Raw genomic sequence first — 22,003 nt, 5'->3', positions numbered from 1 at the left:
GGCGAAACACCGTCTCTACTAAAAATACAAAAATCAGCCAGGTGTGGTGGCATGTGCCTGTAATCCCAGCTACTCGGGAGGCTGAGGCAGAAGAATCGGCTTGAACCAGGGAGGCGGAGGTTGCAGTGAGCCGAGATTGTGCCACTGCACTCCAGCCTGGGTGACAGAGCGAGAGTCTGTCTCAAAACAACAACAACAACAACAAAGGTTTTTATCTTTCATCTGAATTTTGTATTCTGCATTATTGCTTCTCTGGGACTCAAGTAAAGAATATTTGCAGTAGTTTAGACAGTTCTAAGTTAATGCTACATGAAACTGTTAGAATCTTGTCTTCATCTCTCAGTCCCTTAAATCCAATTTCAAAAGATAAAATTTGCTTTTATTCAGAGTATTCAAAGGATGTGATCTAGACTCTAAAGTGCTAGCCTGTTTCTTAAAAATGATTTTATGTGGCCGGGTGCGTTGGCTCACACCTGTAATCTCAGCACTTTGGGAGGCCGAGGCGGGTGGATCACGAGGTCAAGAGTTCGAGACTAGCTTAGCCAACATGGTGAAACCCTGTCTCTGCTAAAAGTAAAAAAATTAGCCAGGCGTGGCAGCATGCGCCTGTAATCCGAGCTACTCAGGAGCCTGAGGCAGGAGAATCGTTGGAACCCAGGAGGCGGAGGTTGCTGTGAGCCGAGATTTCGCCACTGCACTCCAGCCTGGGCAACAGAGCAAGACCCTGTCTCAAAAAAAAAAATTATGCCCACACCTTATGTATTTTATTTAGAAAGTATTTTAGCTATAATAAATTATAAAATTGAGATTAATTTATACATACACTTTTCAGAATTGTACATTCAGAATTTAAACTTCAACCACATGGGTATGGTTTAGTACTATTATGTTTTAAATATAGAAAACTGTGATTTTAAATTCTGAGTTAATTTTGTGAAAAATTATCTGTATTTTACATGAATTTTGATTGTATACTCTTTTTTTTTTTTTTTTTTTTTTTTTTTTACAGTGGGACTCAACTGGGAGGTCTTATTACAGTACTGTGCTTCTTTTTCAACCATGGAGAGGTTTGTTTTCTAGAAAGCAATTTTTAAGAAATAGAAGAGGCTGTAGAGGAACAAGGAAATATACTCATCAAAACAATATTTAATTGTATACTACTTATGACTTCACAATATTTTAAAGACCCTCGTGTTATAAGTTGATATTTTAATCATGTTGATTGAAATGTTTAAATAGCTAGAATTTCAAACATGAAATCTCTTGCCTTATTTTTAGTAAATATGTACATATACATATATTCTGTAGAGAAAAGGAAATATTGTACTTGTTGAGTTGAATCATATTATGCACATTATCTGATTTATTCCCACTAAACTTTTTTTGTGGGTGGTGGTAGCCTCACCATACAAGTTATGAAATTTAAATTTAGAGAAAGTTAAGTTACTTATCCACATTCCACATTTACTACATGATGAAACTGGATTTCCCATTCTATGTCTGTCTGCCTCTAAAACCTCACATATATATTAATTTATATTTTATAAATTATAAAATTATAGTTATATTTTATAAAAACATATATATATAACATATATATTCAACTTTTTTATTGTGGTCAGAATAAGTAACATATGATCTTCCCTCTTAACAGATTTGTAAGTGTACAATATAGTATTAACACAAAGTTGTATAGCAGATCTCCAGGACTTATTCATCTTGCCTAACTGAAACTTTGTATACATTGCACTCCCCTTAACAACAATGAAAGAGGCCTCAGGCCTGACAGCAGGGACACAGTTAAGACACTGCCACCTGCTCCCTCACTTCTTTCTGTTACATCATGCTGTCTGTTCAGTAATGCAAAATGCTGAATTCAAAATAGACATTAACTTACTAATTCAGCCCAATGAAACATAGTCCACCTAAAAAAGAGCTCATAGAAGCTTATTTCAAATACGATGGATTCATTCAACAAATTATTGAGTACATAGCATGTCCATGCTCTGCTAGATGCTGAAGATATGGCAATGAAAAAGAGAGAGATTCTGACTACTAGCTCTTGGGAGCAAAACATTTAATATCTTACGACACAGGTTACATAGGGTAGAAGTACTTTTTTTTTTTTCAAGATGGAGTCTTGCTCTGTCACCCAGGCTGGAGTGCAGTGGCACGATCTCAGCTCACTGCAACCTCTGTCTCCCAGGTTCAAGCAATTCTCCTGCCTCAGCCTCCTGAGTAGCTGGCATTACAGGCATGTGCCACCATGCTCAGCTAAATTTTTGTATTTTTAGTAGAGATGGAGTTTCACCATGTTGGCCAGGCTGGTCTCGAACTCCTGACCTCATGATCCACCCACCTTGGCCTCCCAAAGTACTGGGGATTACAGGCGTGAGCCACCACGCCCGGCCGGGGTAGGAGTACTTTTATCCATTGCTTTTGGGTTAATTTTTAAAAATCAGTTAGATAAAGGAATCATAAAAATTATACATAAAAGCCTTATATATATTATTTTAAAGCAAACAAATGCATTGTCATTCAACAATGTGCTGTCATAAAGACAAAGGTTTTTCTCTGAGTGTTCCAGACAACTGTTGGTATAAGTTGACTTTCTTATATGTATCATAATTCCTCTTCCAACATTTACAATTTTGGTATCTTGGAAGAGAAGCAGTAACTTTTAAGACTCTTGCAAAGTAATAAGAGTTCACATTCTTTCTAGAATTTCAGAATTTTTGATGGAAAATTTTTCTTATACTCTGACCCATATGTCTTAGAAGTAATTTTAAAGTTTGTATGGAAATTTAATACTTTCATTACATGTATCACATTTGTAGTTCCCAAATACTTCTAGTTGTTTTTAAAATATATACTTAACCTTTTTTAAGGTACATTTTACAAATTCTGAGGCGATCATAGCTATTCAAAGTGTGTATTTATATTCATTCATACTTGTTATGTAGAAACTCTCTTGGTGCTTGCGAATGACCTAGGTGACATTTGTTTAGCTATTTGTCTTGGCATGCATATATCCCAAAGCCTGGGATGCCGGGAATCATATGCCAGGATCATACTGCGGGGCTGGGCTGTGGATCTAGTTGGTCAGTCCCAGAATTCTCACAACTCTTATACGTACAATCTTATTTGTCCCTTGGGTTTCCTTTTGCTCGGTCTGATATATCTGTCGCTGGTTTCTGGACATGGTAGTTAATTGCTCTCTACATAATGGCCTCATGAGTTAAGAGAGCTTCAAAAACTGAGAAGCTATGCCAGACACTCAGAAATGGGATCTAGTGAGCCTAGTATTAAAATTACTAAAACAAACTCACCCCTGGTTTTTTAATACGTTTGTTATAGTAAACAGGATGTAAAGTGGGCATTTTGTTGATTGCAGGCCACCCGTGTGATGTGGACACCACCTCTCCGTGAAAGTTTTTCCTATCCTTTCCTTGTACTTCAGATGTATATTTTAACTTTTATTCTCAGGTAACTTTGATTTGTAAAACAAAGGCCAATAAATTATAATTTAAGTTTCTTAAAATATACTTCAATTCAGCACTTTGGGAGGCCGAGGTGGGTGGATCACTTGAGGTCAGGAGTTTGAGACCAGCCTGGCCAACATGGTGAAACCACATCTCTACTAAAATACAAAAATTAGCCAGGCATGGTGGTGTGCATCTGTCATTCCAGCTACTTGGGAGGCTGAGGAAGGAGAATTGCTTGAATCCGGGAGGCAGAGGTTGCAGTGAGCTGAGATTGTGCCACTGCACTCCAGCCTGGGCAAGAGAGCAAGACTCCCTCTAAAAAAATGTAAATATATATATTAAATATATATACTTCAATCTATGAAGTTGTAATTACCAAATTTAGACCATTTTTTAGTTATTTTAAAAGTAAATTGAGTATAGAGTTAAGAAAATAATTCAAAATTTCTATGTAAAAATTGCTCTCCATTTAAGAGTGTAGGCTACAGGTTTTAGATAACTACATTATGTTTTAATAAACCAAAAGGTATGTGTTTGTATATAGTTTGCCAAGATTCAAAAGTTTTTGAGAAACAATTACATTTTCTCTTCACAGTCTAAGTACTCTGACATTGTTTTCTAACCTGTGGTTTTGATAACTGTGCCATGAAAAAAATGTTCTCTGGGCAGATGAATTTGGGAAATGCGGAGTTAGATGGATAAAGAGTACATATGTTCACATATTTATGAAGCATTTCTGAACAACCAATGTTTCTAACAGAACAACCAGTTTCATTTCAAACTTTTTTTTTGGATACACTTTTTTTGTAGGGATTACATTTATAAGCACTTTAGATATTTAAGAGGTCTGAGAAATGAGCAAAAAACCCCATAAGTGGTAGAATAGTATAAATAACCTTATCAGAGAAATAAGTTTGATAGAATACTAATGAGAACTCTCACTGAATGAAATAATGATCACTATCTCCTCCAAACTCCCAGAGGACCCCATTCTTCACCTACTAGTCCCTGGCAGATTCTGTCTTACATAAAAATCATTTGTTTGTCTTCCTTGTTTTTTAAAACAGTAAATTTATGAATCTTCCACACATACACAAATTTTTATTTATTTATTTAGAGATGAGGTCTTGCTCTGTCACCCAGGCTGGAGTGCAGTGGCACAATCAGCTCACTGCAACCTCTGCTTCCCGGGTTCAAGCGATTCTCCTGCCTCAGCCTCCCAAGTAGCTGGGATTACAGGTGCACACCACCACCCCCAGCTAATTTTTGTATTTTTAGTAGAGGCAGGGTTTTACCATGTTGGCTAGGCTGGTCTCAAACTCCTGACCTCAAGTGATCTGCACACTTCAGCCTCCCAAAGTGCTGGGATTACAGGTGTGAGCCACTGTGCCTGGCCAATTATATGTATTTAAAAGTACTACTGGAAACAGGGACCATGCCATATTTATCTCTTTAACCACAGAACACTGCACACGTCCATGCAAATATTTGTGGCACTCAGATAAAGCTAATTGAAGAGTGGTAAATAGTAGTGTACTGGGGTGGCACAAACCTTGAGAACGGAGCAGGCTAACTTCTGATTTCTTACCAACCTGACAAGTATATTCTGGGGTTGAATTTGGATTTAGGAACCTCCTCCTCATTCAGATTTCTATATCTTTGCTCTGCACTTTGCCTTCTCTCAAAGATTAGGTGATGGAAGCTGCCCATTCTTCATCACCCCTTGCTATTCATTCCCAGTTTAATTCCTAGGAAGGTGGGTTATTTTTATTTTTTTGAAGTGATATCAGTCTGGTCAGTCAGGGGTTTCATGGAATAAAATGTCTTAATTAGAACATTTAGGGTTGTATCATTGAGGGCATGTACTATACTCTGTGTCTTAGTCAAAAGTAATTTTTGTTTGAAAAATATAAGATTACAAAGTACATAATGAGTATTTTATAATATTAGTAAACAATATGAACATTTAGAATTTTGTTTTTGAAAATTTATATATGATTGTACAAAGATTCATCAAAATCCAATACAGAATTTATAAAAGAAAGAGTTACAGTTTTATTATTTATGTAAAATATTTGTGTTTCTTTTTTCATATCTAAAAGTTACTGTAATTCTCTGTGGTAAAAGGTATTGGTTCCCAATACATCTCAGTAATGCAGAATGGACAATTTAAACTTCCACATGCTTCAGCTGAATTCTAGAATGATTTTTTAATTTTTTAAGGTTCCTTTTCCTTAAATTTTTCCCATAGTTTTTAACTTATTACTTTGTCAGCACTTATATTTCTCTTCAATGTTTTTTGAAGCACAAAAGTGGTGGTATACAAAAGTTGTTGCTACACATACAGGAGAAGCATGTTGAGGTGTGCAGGGGTAGCGCCGCATCCTATTTTCTGACCTGCTTGCTGGAGTAATAAATTTCTAATGTCATGCATATGTAGAGGAAAAAGAGCTTTTGTATTTAAAATATTTAATGGTAAGTTACAATGTTAATTTTAAAACTCTAATTTTGATTGCTTCATGCAAGGAATGAAGTATTTCAAGTTCTTTTTAGTATACTTTAAAAAGTTAACTATATTTTGTTGTATTATAGTAAAGGTAATGGAATAATGTAGATTTTATCATTTTGCAATTAGTCTTTCTTTTCAGTGACAGCCCATTTTTAGGGTGAAACTTACTGGTATCAATTCTCTCTATTAAGGACCTCAAGCAATGATAGGCCCTTCATTGCACTCTGTCTTTCCAATGTTGCTTTTATGCTTCCCTGGCAATTTGCTCAGTTTATACTTTTTACACAGGTAAGATGATTTTTTAAATTAATTTTTATTTTTATTTTAAGTTCTGGGGTACATGTGTGGGATGTACAGGTTTGTTACATAGGTAAATGTATGCCATGGTGGTTTTTGCATCTATCAACCCATCACCTAGGTATTAAGCCCAGCATGCATTAGCTGTTTTTCCTAATGTTTTCCCCACCCCATCCCTTGACAGGCCCCAGTGTGTGTTGTTCCTCTCCCTGTGTCCATGTATTCTCATTGTTCAGCTCCCACTTATAAGTGAGAACATGTGGTGTTTGGTTTTCTGTTCCTGTTGCTGAGGATAATGGCCTCCAGCTCCATTCATGTCCCTGCAAAGGACCTGATCTTGTTCCTTTTTATGGCTGCGTAGTATTCCATGGTGTATATGTACCACATTTTCTTTATCCAGTCTATCACTGATGGGCATTTGGGTTAATTCCATGTCTTTGCTATTGTGAATAGTGCTGCAGTGAAGACATGGGTGCACGTGTCTTTGTAATAGAATGATTTATAGTCCTTTGTGTATATTAATTAAGTTGAATGCAAGATGTACTTGGTTATTTCCAGAGAAATTTTTAAATATGGTTACATTTACGCCCTAAAAGATTTTCAAAATAGGGAATAAAGTTTACTTAAAGGTATTATTTTTATGAAATAATATAATTCCACATTCTTTTACTGTATTGGTTAGTTTGACAGACTTTAAGGCTCGACATGTGAAAGACTTTTTCTATTATTTTTATTCACAAATGTTATTTTTGGTGTTTGAGATAATATCTGTATATATCTACCTATAGATTTTCCTTTTGTCCTGAGAATCATTCTGGGTGCCAAGCTACACAGCATGCTAAGGGCCAATCCTACTCTTCACAGCAGGACGTTCTGCTTCTAATTCAGCTAAATGTTGGCTGTTTTGTCTGTAGAGCAGAATTTTACCTGGAACCATTTCTGCAAGCTTTAATCATAAAGCTCATCATTGCTTAAGTGAGCTGAGCCCATATCCTGTTTCTAAAGCAACTACATAACTAGTAACAAGAAACTGAACTGGGGAAGCAGAGAGTAAATGGAGAATTTTGATGACATTTCATGATACTAAGATTTTCCATCAGAGCTCCTTCCTACATAACAAATGCTGATGATAATAATAATATTCTATATTGGAAGTGAGAAATTTTGCCAAGAAGTCTCATGCTGCCAATAGCCTACAAAGAATGAAATTATAACCCCAGCTCAATTGGTGCTTCATGTTTAAAGTATTCCCTCTGTTTTACTTCATAATAGTTGGCCCCTTTCAGGTTATAACACAGACATTATTCTATGGTTTTCATTATTTGCACATGCCAACAGAGTAGAATAGATTTTTAATGAGCATCATTTCATTGCAAGCAAATTTATTAATCCAGTGATACTGATGAAACTAAGAAGCTCTTTGGGGCCGGGCGTGATGGCTCACGCCTGTAATCCCAGAACTTTGGGAGGCTGAGGCGGGTGGATCACTTGAGGTCAGGAGTTCAAGACCAGCCTGGCCAAGATGGTGAAACCCCGTCTCTACTAAAAATACAAAAAAATTAGCCGGGCATGGTGGTGGGCTCCTGTAATCTTGGGAGGCTGAGGCAGAGAATTGCTTGAACCCAGGAGGTGGAGGTTGCAGTGAGCCGAGATCGCGCTACTGCACTCCAGCCTGGGTGACAGAGTGAGACTCAGTTTCAAAAAAAAAAAAAAGAAGTTATTGGGTAAGTTTGATATTGCTGTTAATGATTTTCTAGTCATTCTCTGGATATATACTAGGCTTTTATTTTTCTTTACTAATGTATATAGTTTTGTTTGTATGTGTGTGTTTCATGCTTACAGAGGGATAATTCAATGTTATTTTCTGGGAGTTCTTTAAGATTTTATTCTTAATTGTGTTTTTCGTAGATTAAGGTTAAAATTAGTTCATTGTGCAACCACATCTGGCTAATTTTTTAATTTTTTGTAGCGATGAGGTATCACCATCTTGCCCAGGCTGCTCTTGAACTCCTGGGTTCAAGCAGTCCTCCTATCTTGGCCTCCCAAAATGCTGGGATTATAGGCGTGAGCCACCATGCCTGGCCCAATTTTTTTTTATGACTTCTGTGCTCTCCTGGAATTTTCAATCCTATCAGTTATTTCCTTGAACATTTGAAGCATAGTTTAAAGATATATCTGATTATGCCAGAGAAGTGTTTGAGTGATCTCCAAGCTAAGAATAGTTTTTATATATTTAAAGGGTTATAGAACAAAAGTAGAAAAAGAATATACAAGAGACTGTATGTGACAAACAAAGCATAACATATTTATTATCTGGCCTTTTATATAACAAATGTGCTGATCCCTGATCTAAATCTTTTGTGGATCTATTTCTATTGTGTTAGTGATAGTGTCTTATCTCCATCTATGCTGGGTTATTTTTGATGTGGTGCTGGACATTATACATGAAAAATTGGAGAGGCGAGTAAAAAGCACTAATAAATCTTGAACCACTTTTATGCAATCAGATTGAGATGATCCATAGATGGGTTTCAGTCTTTCTGAGGGCTGCTTGATTTCTGGTTCACTATTATAGTATGGCCTTTTGAAACTCCAAACTAAAGCACCCTTCTTGGTGCACTCTGACTGCTGAATCTGCTGAAATCCCTGCTCAGCTTGTTGGTCTCCCAACTGCCTCTCAGCTGGCAGGCATCTGCCTCTGTTGAAATTGGCAGATACCTCTGGGAGAAAAGTGGCCCAAAATGTCATGCTCATCGGTATAGATTGCCATCTATCTTTTTAATTCCTCATTTGCTTTGTTAATAGTCTGTGGCTTTTATACATATTTTTAAAATATTTTTATTTATATATTTATATTTTTCCTAGCCATTCTTGTTCTTAGTGGGAAGGTTGGTTCAAATTCCTTTGTTTACCATTATTAGAACTGTAGCCCTCCTCTTATATTTACTTTGCCTGTGAATAGTAAAGTGTTAGTTTTCTATACTTTTTTCACTTTTGCTTTTTTATATTATTTCAGATAGCATCATTATTTCCCATGTATGTTGTGGGATACATTGAACCAAGCAAATTTCAGAAGATCATTTATATGAACATGGTAACATTTTTAATATATATAAGTCAAATATTAAGATAGGTTCTCAGAGTTTATAAAATCGAAGTGATTCTGTTTTATAGGGTACCTCCTCTTTGGTAATATTTAATACATATGGTATTGGTGATATCCAGAAGGAAAACTGGAAATGTATATTATAGATGACATATTATAACAGATTATACTTTCAACTGGACTGTAGATGTGTTTTATTCTCTAGAACTTTTATTTTTATGTTTTACTTATTATTATTACTACTTTTAAAACTGCCTTTTCTTTCTCAGACATGAGATTTTTAGCATTTTGCCTGAATATGACACTCTAACTGAAATTTTATATTCTTGCAATTTTGTTTTGGGCTTAGGTCCCAAACATAGCTTCCTTAAAAACATAAAAAGTTAGTAAAGCTTCATAAATAATAGAAGTCCTGAAGTCTAACAAAAATATGATTAGTAAAACTGGTATTTATAACTAAGTCTTTCTTATTATATTACTCCATTGTTAAAACAATAGAAATCATAGACTTGTTTTTCATTGTTCCGAGTAGCAGATGGAGAAAAAGTTAAATTCTGCCAGATAGAGTTTATGGTCTTGAATTTTAATACTTAGAATCTAGCAGTGACTTGAAATTCTATTATCATTTGGCCAAGAGTCATTCATCTTTATGCAAATAAATTTGCATTAGAAATGGCTATATATCTACAAAATATGCATTATGCCAATATATGTAATAACCATAAAATGTATTTTTTTCATTTTTTTCAGATTTCAGTTACCCTTAGTTTCATTTTGATGTTTGGAAATTCAATGTACTTATCTTCTTCTTATTCTTCATCTTTGTTAATGACGTGGGTAAGTGTTTAGTTCATAAAGTTGGGTTTTTTTAACCTGCCAAATAGCATGTTTTCCTGTCTAAAACAGATATAAGAGAATAAATAGGCCCTTTCCTGATTATCACTCAACATGACAAAATTCTTCCCAAGCAAAGCTTTTTATCTATCTTATCCTTGAAAAATATCATAGTAGGAAGTTTTTCTTTTTAAGACAGTGCCCAAGTAAATATTTAAAAATGATCATAAAGTAATAAGACTTACTTTAATCATATCCCATTTTATGATAAAAATGACTCCTTTTCTCCTAAGTCACTTGAGGATGTTAAGTACTCATTGCAGTGACACTGCCATTGCCCAGAACATTTTTGGAACTTCTCTGAGTTTCCTTCACAGACTATGGCACATTCTTTAGTATGTCTTGCCTTTCAAGAGTGGATTTGATTTTTGGAAATGACCAAAATTTTCTGAATATTTTGTGTGATTGGGCTGGGTAATACAGATCTTTCTCAAACGATGGTGTGACAGTAAAGTCATAAGACCGATTATTTTGCACCTATAACTAAATTATTTCTGAAGGCAGTTTAGAAAGTGTAGTTCCAAACTACTTTGAGTGATGGCAAGATAATTAGAATAAATGTGCAGTCTCTTCACGGGAACTACATGGAATGATACTCTTTTGGATATATGTTTGGAAGGGTGGTTTAGTAAATCAGTTCTATTACATTGTAGTTGTATTTCTGATATCTATAAGCCAGAACCTAGAATATTCTCCTGTACCTCCCATCTCCACACAGATCAGAAATGATACCAACTACGGTAATGCCAAAATATAGCACTTTTCCATGTATGGTGCAGTGATTTAATCTTTTGGGATTGCCCTTATGTTTTAACATTTTTGCTTTCCATATCCTTTTTCCCTCATAGTAATCCCTCCTCTTTCTCTCCCGGAAAAAATGCTCTTTCTTTCCAACATTTTGTCAAACTATTTCACCATTACAGAGTAGAGGACTCCTAATAGTGTGCTCATCTACCTCTTTTAATGAAAACTTTTTTATTTTGAAATATAGTACAGATAAAACTGCATAAAGCAAATGTTTTGTGTGCTGACTTAGTGCTGGCTAATACTGATGAGTACAGTGTCCCCTTCGTGTCTGCAGGGATTGATTCCAGGACACCCCCAACCCCTGTGGATACTAAAATCTGCACATGTTCAAGTTTCTTATATAAAATGGTGTGTTTTTGCATATAATCTATGCACTCTTCCTATATACTTTAAATCATCTCTAGATTACTTATAACGTCTAATGCAATATAAATACTATGCAAATACTTGTATACTGTATTGTTTTTTCATTTGTACTTTTTAAATTGTTGTATTATTATTATTTCAAATATTTTCTATCTGCTGTGGTTGAATCTGCAGCAACTGGAACCCATGGATGTGGAGGGCTGACCGTGTTATGTATTATGTGGCAAACATTCTTAAACTACCATTATATCAAAATTATAACTTTCTAAATGAGTGTAGAAGCCTCCATGTGACCTGTCCCAAAGCACTCCCTTGTACTGCCCTAAAACGATAATGACTATCTTGACTGCTATGATAGTAACTTTCCAGCGTTCCTTTATAGTTTCATCACTTAAGTTTCTCTTTTTAGCTACAAGTTTCCTGAATATCTGCCTGGTCTTATCCTCATGAAGTTTATTTGTTGAAGAACCACAGTCATAGAACATGTGGAGGATTTCATGGTCCAGATTTTGCTTTTTGAGTTCTTGTGGTGTAGCTAAGCATGTTCCTTTGTCTCATGGTATAGCTTGATCTATTAGAAATTGGATCTGAAACTTGGATTGCTTCAGGCTTGATCACTTTTGCAAGTCTTTAGTATTGTTCTTTCATTAAAAGGCACATAATGTCTCTCTTTATGGTACTAGCCTTCAGTGCCTTATGCTGGATCTGTTAATTCATTAGGGATTGCAAAGTGGTCACATTCTAATCTGTCATCTAAAGTTCATTTAGGAAAAGTAAAGTAAATGTTGATTTACCTCTTTATTTGCAAGTTTTAAAAATAATGAATTGATTCCCTGTCATCTTCCAAATGTGGGCTCTTTGGGCTGTGTATGTGTGTGTTTAGGTTTCATTAGGAACATAGGGATTTAAACATTTTTGATGTATTTCAAGTTAATTGAAATTAATATCTTTACTCATTCTCAGATTGTTTCTCTGTTGACCAGGGGAGCCTCTTTATGTTTCTCCTAAGTTCTCTGACATGACACTGGTGGTCTGATAGCATACTTGTGTCATGTATGACAAGTTTCTCCAGGTCTCTCTTGTGTACTCCTGCCCAAAACCTGGAGGAAGCCATTCCTGCAAGGCACCCTTCTTGCCTTTATTGGGGAAATGGTGTTTTAAGACTGCAGTCTGGGACCCATGGATGCTCATTGCTACTAAGTAGGTCATTGTTTCTAGGCCTTATTAGTGGGCAGAACTAGGAAATATTATAGGTTGCAGGCTCTCTCTCTTTCTTTAAAAATCTACCATGAAAATATGTATGTGTGCATGTGTGTGTGTGCATGCATTTATGGTAAACTAGCTCACAAGTTCTGATGGGTATTTCCAAATCAAATTCAAGAATATAGGGTTTTTACTTAACTCTTTCTATCCTGTATTTGTTTTTTTGTTTCTCTTGGTCTCAAGAAGCCAGGGGATGATAGAATATCATATATCCATTTGCCTTCTCCCAAAGTGTATGTATGAGAATTGCTATACTGCACCACGCACATGATTATGAGAAATAAAGAATTTTTTGCATATCCTTCTTTCATTCTCTTCACCAATTTTTTTTTTACTAATTCCGTATCTATATTGTCAGAACATAGAGTATTGCATACTGTATTTTCTGCCTTATCAACCTTATTTCATGTTTTTATGTGAACAAATATGCATTTATTTATCACCAATCTTTATGTCGTTATCTCCTAGTTATCTTGGTTATTTTAGTCTTGTTCTACAAGAGAATTCCTTCAATTCTGATGTGTTTGTCACAGTTTGTTTTGTTGCCTTTTACTTGAAAGTGAAGTTGGCTCTATGTAAAATTCTTGTCTCTTTTATTTTTACTTTTTCTTTCTTTTCTTCTTCTGTTTTTTTTTTTTTTTTTTTTTTTTTTTTTTTTTTTTTGAGACGGAGTTTCCCTCTTGTTGCCCAGGCTGGAGTACAATGACGCAGTCTTGGCTCACTGCAACCTCCAACTCCTGGGTTCAAGAGATTCTCTTGCCTCAGCCTCCCATGTAGCTGGGATTACAGGCGCCTGCCACCACGCCCAGCTAATTTTTGCATTTTTAGTAGAGACGGGGTGTCACCATGTTGGCCAGGCTGGTCTCGAACTCCTGACCTCAGGTGATCTGCCCGCCTCTGCCTCCCAAGTGCTGGGATTACAGGTATGAGCCACCACGCCTGGCTGTCTGTTTTATTTTTTGCTTTGAGTACTTGTTTTACTTCTGTCCAAAAGGGTTGCTATTAAAAGTGTTACAAGTTTTGATACATTATAAACGTATCACTTTCTCTTGAATACTTTTTATCTTATTTCTTTTTTTATTTCTAAAAGTTTCTTCTCTTCACCTTTTATAGCTCTTAAGGCATTATTATTATGTTCATTTCCTCATATTCCTTCTAGTTTTTTATGTCTGAAATTATTTTTGTTTTATTTCAAATTATTTGATTTCTGTCAGCTCATTTCTCAGTTTTTCTAATTTTGATTTGTGTCATTCTTTCACATATTTTAGTATTTTTAAATATCTTATTTTAAATGGCTCATTTTGAAATGTAAGTTTTGTTTAATTGTTTAGTCTTTCATCCTTAAGTAACTGCGTTAGCTATAGGATTTTTCAGAGAAGCCCTTTATCAGGTTAAAGAAGTTCCCTTCTGTTCAGCTTGCTGAGTTTTTTCAAAAATGAATTTTGAAGATATGATATCATATAGTTTCTCTTTTCTGTTTTGTTAATGTGCTGCATTATATTGGTTGATTTTCAAATGTTGTGGCATCTTTGCATTCCTTGAATAGACCTCACTTTGGTCATGCTGTTTTATTATTTTTTGTTGGATACAGCTTTCTAAAATTGTACTTATGATTTTGCACCTAAGTTCATGACAATAAGTGGTTCATAGTTTTCTTGTGACATCTTTGTCTTTTTTGGTATCATGGCAATGCTGGCCTCATAAAATGAGTTATGAAGTGTTCCCTCTTCTCCAGTTTTCTGAAGAATTTGTGTAAAATCCTTATGATTTCTTCCCTAAATATTTGGTAGAATTTACCAGTGAAACCATCTAGGACTTTCTTTGTAGGAATGTTTTTAACTACAAGTTCCATTTCATTAATAAGGTATAAGGCTATTCATGTTATCCATTTCCTCTTGAGTGAAGTTTGGTTGTATCTTTCAAGGAATTTTTTTATTTACGATGTCAAATTCATTGACAAAGGCATAATATTTTATTTCTTTTATGTATCTATAGTATCTGTAGTGATAGTTCCTCTTTCATTCCTGGTATTAGATGTTTGTGTTCTATTTTTTTTTTCTGATCAGTCTGGTTAGAGGTATATCAATTTTATTAATTTTCTCAATGAACCAGCTTTTGTTTTCATTGATTTGCTCTACTGTTTTTATTTTCTGTTTCATTGATTTCTACTCAATCTTTATTACCTCATTTCTTTTGCTTACTTTGGGTTTTGCTCTCCTTTTTTTCTAGTCTTTTTTTTTTAAAGGTATAAAGCAAGGTCATTGACTTGAGACCTTTCTTGTTTTTGTTTTTTGTTTTTAAACACAGGTGTTTAGTGCTATAAACTTTTCTCAAAGTACTGCTTTATCAACATCCCACATATTTTGATAAAGTACATTTTTAAATTTATTTCATGTTATTGTCATACATTTTACTTAAACGTGATATAGAAATCTCAATAAATTTTTGTTTTTATTTAAACAGTAAATTACCTTTTAAAAGTATTCGAAATTTTTAAAATGTTATATATTTACCCTGTAGTTACCATTTTCGGTGCCTTTTACTTGTGTACAGCCAGATTGACCTACTGTATTCCTGCTGTCTGAAAGACCTCCTTTAACATTTCCTTTAGTGCAGATCACCTGGTCATGAAGTCTTTATTTTGCCTTCATTTTTGAAAGGTATGTTTCCTGGGTGTAGAATTGCAGGTTAACAGCACTTTTTTTTAAGAATTTAAAAGATGCTGCTTGACTTGTCTTGTTGTTTGCATTTTTTTCTTATGAAATCTGTTGACATCCCTACGCTTTTGTCTGTAAATAATATGTTACTTCTCTAGCTATTCCCAGCTAGAGATAAGATTTTCTCTTTACCACTGATTTTGAGCAGTTTGTTTATATAATGTGCCTTACTATAGCTTTCTTTATGTTTCTTGTATTTAGGATTAATTGAAATTCTTAGATCTTTAGGTTTACAATTTTTATCAAATTTGGAAAAATTTTGGCCATTATTTCTTCAAATATTTTTCTGCCTCCCCACCTCACTTTCATTAAGGGACTCTCATTACATGCATATTGGGCTGCTTGAAATTGTTCAGTGGTTCATGGAGCCTATGTTTATTTTTGTTCTTTATTTAATTTTGGATAGTTACTATTGCTGTGTCTTCAAGAGTTCACTAGTTGTTTTTCTGCAGTATCTAACCTGTTGTTAATCACATCCAGTGTATTTCTCTTTTAAGTCATTGTAGTTTTCATACTAAAAGTTCATTTTGGATCTTTGAAGTATTTTTGTGTGTCTAGTTAACATGTTCTTTCTCTGTTACCACTTCTTCACCATGTGTAATACAGTTATACTAACTGCCTCAGTGCCTCCACCTGCTAATTCTGTCATCTGTGTCAGTTTCAATTAATTGTTTCTTCTTCTCATATCAGGGTTGTGTTTTCTTAAGTGTTTGCATGCTTGGCAATGTTTACTTTGATGCCAGGCTTTGTGACTTTTACCTTGTTAGCTGCTGGATTATTTTCTTATTCCTATAGATATTCTTGAGCTTTTTTCTGTGATGCAGTTAAGCCACTTGAACATAGGCTGATCTTTTCAGGTCTTGCTTTTCAGATTTGTTAGCTGGAATTAAAGTACTGGTTAGTTTATGGCTAATATTGCTGCTCTCTGAAGCAAACTCTTCTGTGTAGACTACCTGATGTGCCCTTTGGCTGCACTATTGTATATTCCCACCAACAGTGCATAAGCATTCCAATTTTTCTACATTTTTGCCAAGACTTGTTACTTCTGGTTTAGTTTTGGTTTGTTTTGTTTTATAATGGCCATCCTAACAGGTTTGAGGTGGTATCTCATTGTGGTTTTGATTTACATTTCCCTGATGATAAGTGATGTTGAACATCATTTTAAATACCTGTTGGACATTTGTATTTATTCTTTGGGGAACTGTTTATTCAAGTCCTTTGCTCATTTTTAAAAGAAATATTTGTGTGTGTGTGTGTGTGTTTTTTTTTTTTTTTTTTTTTGCTATAGTCATCAGAGATACTGGCCTGTAGTTTTCTTGTAGTATCTTTTTCTGGATTTGGTATCAGAGTAATGCTGGCCTCACAAAATGTGTGTAGAAGTGTTCTCTTCAGTTTTTTGGAAGAGCTTGAGAAGGATTGGTGTGAATTCTTATTTAAATGTTTCATAGAATTCTCCAGTGAAGCCATCTGGTTCGAGGTTTTCCTTTGTTGAGAAATTTTTTATTACTGATTTAATCTCCTTATTAGTTATAGATCTGTTGAGTTTTTTTTGTGTTTTCATAATTTACTCTTGGTAGGTTGTATGTTTCTAGAAATTTATTTCTTATAAGTTATCTAATTTGTTGGCATATAATTGTTCATAGTTGTCTCTATAATCTATTTTGCTTGGTATTTTAGTTTTTTAGGGTGAGAAATAAATGTGGTTGCTGTTATACAAACTTGGACAGAAGCAGAAGTTTCATTCTGATTGATTTTAGTTACTTTGGGTGAAACATTACCATGTTTCAATGAGGAAGATATATATATATAATTATACTCAGAAAATACTTCCCACTATTCTTTCCAGCACATTCTCTCCACCTTTCTTTTCACCCTGTTACTGTCTATTCCCTGTAGGTAAGAAATCTCATTAGTTTTCTGGTTGACCCATTTAGTTGGCTTTTTAAAGTACTAGTAACTGTTACATGTATATTTTTTATATCTCTTCTTCTTATATTAAAGATAGTCTTTTGACTTTTTTTTTTTTTCATTTAACAACCTATCCTGGATATCAGTTCATAGAGATTTTCCTCATTCTTTCTGGTAGTTTCCTAGTGTTCTGCTTTGGATTTACTGTAATTCAGTCACTCTCCTATGTCTGGGCATTTAGGTTGTTGCCTAACTTTTGCATTTACAAACAATGTTGCAATGAATAATCTGATACGTTTATATTTTCCTATTGGAAGTTCAGTAATCCTGGCTCACTTTGGGAATTTCTACACCAACTAAATGATACAAAATTGGAATCCAAGTCTAAATAATACCCAAGTCCGAGAATTCAGTTTCTCATGAGAGCACTGTTTTCACCCCAAACTTGGGAATAAACAAATAACCTATCAACTTGTAGAGATGGTAGGTGAAGTATTCTTAGTCACTGTGTGTCTTAGTCAGTTTGGGCTGTTATAACAAAAGTACCACAGACAGGGTGGCTTAAACAACAGGAATTTATTTCTCACAGTTCTGGAGGCTAAGCAGTTCAAAAATCAAGGTGCCAGCTGATTTGGTTCTTGGTGAAAGCCCTTTTTGTGGTTTGCAGACAGAAGCCTTTTTCTGTGTCCTCACATGGTAGAGAGAGACATCAATTCTCTAGTCTCTTGTAATACAGGCACACTAATCCCATTCATGAGGGTTTCACCCTCATGACTCAATTACTTCCCAGAGGCCCACCCTCCAAACACTATCACACTGGGGATTAAAGATTCAGTCTGTGAATTTGAGGTGGACACAAATACTCAGTGCATAGCACTGCAGGTATAGTTTTGAGGACCCTAGCTTTATGTATTAGTCTCAATTCCAACTTCTTACCTTGCATATACCCAAGGCCTCTTCTGCTGCCCTCCCCCTTACAATACAAGCCTATAGTTGGAACCTTATTCTACAGGCCTTTATAAAGACTGCCAGGGGTGGTAGTTCTCTGCTGATTAATACTGTATTTTTTTAAAATAATCTTTTTTCTAGCATCGGAGAAGTTCTTTCTCTTTCACATGAGTATACATTTTTAAAACATGTTTAAATATTTTATTCGGCAGTTTGGAGAGGAAGGATTTTCATGTTAGTTTAGTTCACGAACATTGCTGGATAACTCACATACAGACTTGCATGGATGCTCTCATCTGCTCACATACCATTTATCTTTGTAGAGGAATTATCCTGCAGAAAATGGCCAGGGTATTTAAGTGAGGAAATAACGAGGCAACTTTTTGACATACAAACCATTTAACTTTCACCTCAAGGAAATTCGCCAAAATTTGTCCAAAATTTGAAAAATCAACAGTTAAGGAGGAAAATGGCTGGTGATAGCTGAGATGGAACAGGGTGGCTATATAATTTTTGAAATGTACCATTTATACAAAATATAAATGTTAATTGTATTGAATTGTTTCATTTTCCCTTATGTGCATGTTAGGCAATAATTCTAAAGAGAAATGAAATTCAAAAACTGGGAGTATCTAAACTCAACTTTTGGGTAAGATTCAATGTTTTTAATGCAGTTTATTTAAATTCTACTTTTTATTTCTGTAAACTGAACACAGTTAATATGCTTTAAAATGCTAATAATTTATAGTTAATAAATAGCTACTGTCTTAAAAATAGTTACTATCTAAGGCAGATAGATATGTAAAGAAATAGTCCTTAGCAAGGACTAGAAATCATTTTCAGGAAGTTAGCTCACATATTTCACAACTAACTTTCAGGCCACTCTTCCTTTATGTTTCATTCTGCTATATCCATACAGCCTTGCTTTTTAAAATTTGTTTGTCTTGAGTTTCTCTCTTTAGCTTCAATTAACCTTCCCTTCAACATAACTCAAGTTTGTAGTTTCTTGCCAGCTTTCTCCTTTTCTTTCCTCTGCATCTATCCATCATCTGTCTCTCTTTCCTTCTGCTTCCAACTTCAGACTCCATTACTTTTGTCCTTTTAACATTTTCCTTACGGTCTCCCAGCCCCTTCTAATTTGAACTCAGCCACTACCTAATTTTTGTTTGGCTTCTTCCCAAATATGCAGATGGATGGCCCATATTACCTCTATGGTTTCCTAGTAAAATAAGTTATTAGGCAGGTAGTGGAACTCCTAAATTCTCTTAATATGAGACAGACAATATTCTTTTTCTCTGGTCTGTGATGTTCTTCTATTAAAAAATAAACCCTGGGCCACACACACTGGCTCACGCCTATAATCACAGCACTTTGGGAGGCCAACGTGGACAGAGAGCTTCAGCCCAGGAGTTTGAGACCAGCCTGGGCAACATGGCAAAACCCCGTCTCTCCAAAAAATAGAAAAACTAGTTGGGCATGGTGGCATGAGCCTGTGATCCCAACTACTCAGGAGGCTGAGGTGGGAGGATCGCTTGAGCCCTGGAAGGTTACAGTGAGCCATGATTACCCCATTGCACTCCACCCTGGGTGACAGAAGAAATGAACTGTATGTTTACATGTTATATATTGAAAGGATAAGTCTGGAAATTTACAAGTTGAGGAGGTAGGTTCCTACCCACAATACAAGAGAACAAAATGGAAGGAGTTGCTATTTTCTCCTTGTTGGAGGAATTCTCCCATCCTTTATGGTGAAAATATAGAAAGATTTGTCCACTAAGTTGTTGAATGAATGGCATGATGCTTTTTTTGTCTTTTTATTATTCTTTGTTGGTTCTACCAATTTGACTCTTTACCCAGGCCACCTGTCCTTAGGCATGCAGGCTTTGTAGAAATTCACATATCGACATTACACTTGTAATATATAATTCTTTCACTTCAGAAAAATTGAGCAATTTAATAACTCAAAAGAAGGTCAGAATTTCAGTTGCAAACTATTGAAAAATGACAATAAATAGAAAAGAGTCCATAAACATCAAAAAAAATTCTGCCAAGGCTGCACTCAAAGGAAAATTAACTGTCTTCATTTTCAACAACATTTTCAGTAGTAGACTGGAAAGAACATGAATTGACTAAGTTTTAAAATCAAGAATATCAAAGAAACAAAAAATCTAAGGAGGGAAAAGTTGAGATTTAACCAAATGTTCAGCTTACATGTTTTTTAAGCCCCCTAGGTATTATTTTCTGTTTTTAGCTCTGTATATCTTTGGCAAAAATAAGTATTTATTACACACAACCTGAACAAGGTATTTTTAGATCTAAGTGATTCATTTTAGAGTTTAACGTCAATAGAAGCAAATTCACTGTTTAATGGGAGACTCCAGTTTTTGGTGACAAAGTAATTATTGAATTGAGCTCATGCTGACATTTACAAAATTTACAAAGGGGAACTTTGTGTGCATCATGAGGCATGAGAATCATTACAAGAAGGGAAATGGAACCTCCAAGATAATCTAAAGCTCAGTACTAAGGCCAGATAAGGATAGTATGAGAAAGGATATTCTTACTTGTGAGCATAGATTCAAAATTTCACCTAGATTAAAAACATTCCTTACACACAAAAGTGTAAAAGATTAGTAACTCAAGAACAGCCATATATCTGATAAAGATAATTGACTTGTGATAAATCTGGCTTATTCTAGGAATCCAAAGATGTTTCTGGAAAATCAAAAAATGTTAATGATCACACTAAGAGATTAAAAGAGAAAAATATCTTACGATCATCCCATTAGATGCAGAAAATAAAATTGATAAAATTGAACACCCATTTATAATGAAAACATTTAACACAATATAAATAACAGTTTTCTCAACCCAGTAAAATTCTTCAGCAGTCATTAGTCTTACCGATAATAAGGTATTTAGAGTGTTCTGTTTAAAATCAATATAAAGATAAATGTGCTTTTTCACATTATGTTAAAGGTCCAAACTAGCCTAGTAATGCAAGAAAAGTAAATAATAGGAAAAGGAAAGAAACAGAAAGAAGCAAAATTTATTATGGTATTATATTTACCTAGAAAGAATAAAATAATTGACAAATTATTAGAAATTAGAAGAATTCAATACCATGGCTAGATATAAGTTTAATATTAAAAATCAATTGCATTTCTATTCTTTGGCAACACACAGAAAACATATTTTTTTAAAATATGCCTTATGTATTAGGAAGAAAAATGCATAGGATCTGAATGAATCTAACAAAATACATACAGTATTTGTATGGGGAAATTTATTTTAAAATTTCTAAGATATAAATAGAAAAATAAAACACATTTATATGTATGAAGGTTCATGTAATTCAGTTCTCCCCAGTTGATGTTCAGATTCAAAGCAATTTCAGCAAAAGATTGTCTTGCAGGTCACTTTTCACTAAATGATGCTGGAATAGTCAATCTATATGAAAAAAAAACAGATGTTATACACAAATATCAGTTCCAGGCCTAGCCATTTTGAATGTTCCTAAGCTGGATGTCTTTTTGACATGTCTTTATAAATTTATAATGCTCCAGGCTTTTCTTGATTTTCCTTGTGCTAGCCTTGGAATCAGCCATTTTTCCAAGGAGCCCTGGTTCCTTTCAGAGGAGAATGGTATTTGGAAACCAAGACCTGAGTGGTATGTACACTCATTACTACCAGTGTGTCCTTG

The 22,003-nt window shown here is 34.7% G+C and overlaps 1 protein-coding gene across 1 annotated transcript in view; it reads left to right on the top strand.

The window, feature by feature from the left end:
- Window positions 1–22,003, top strand: part of LOC101148570 (probable C-mannosyltransferase DPY19L2) — a 106,485-nt gene that overhangs the window by 35,024 nt on the left and 49,458 nt on the right. Inside the window, 6 exon segments of the mRNA XM_055347551.1 lie at window positions 1,010–1,067; window positions 3,395–3,486; window positions 6,186–6,282; window positions 9,308–9,385; window positions 10,148–10,234; window positions 18,890–18,949. Of these exon segments, the coding sequence (XP_055203526.1) occupies window positions 1,010–1,067; window positions 3,395–3,486; window positions 6,186–6,282; window positions 9,308–9,385; window positions 10,148–10,234; window positions 18,890–18,949 (472 nt within the window).

Source organism: Gorilla gorilla, chromosome 6 (assembly GCF_029281585.2).
Source record: "Gorilla gorilla gorilla isolate KB3781 chromosome 6, NHGRI_mGorGor1-v2.1_pri, whole genome shotgun sequence".
NCBI classification, from domain to species: domain Eukaryota; kingdom Metazoa; phylum Chordata; class Mammalia; order Primates; family Hominidae; genus Gorilla; species Gorilla gorilla.
This window is presented reverse-complemented; position numbering and strand designations above follow the sequence as displayed.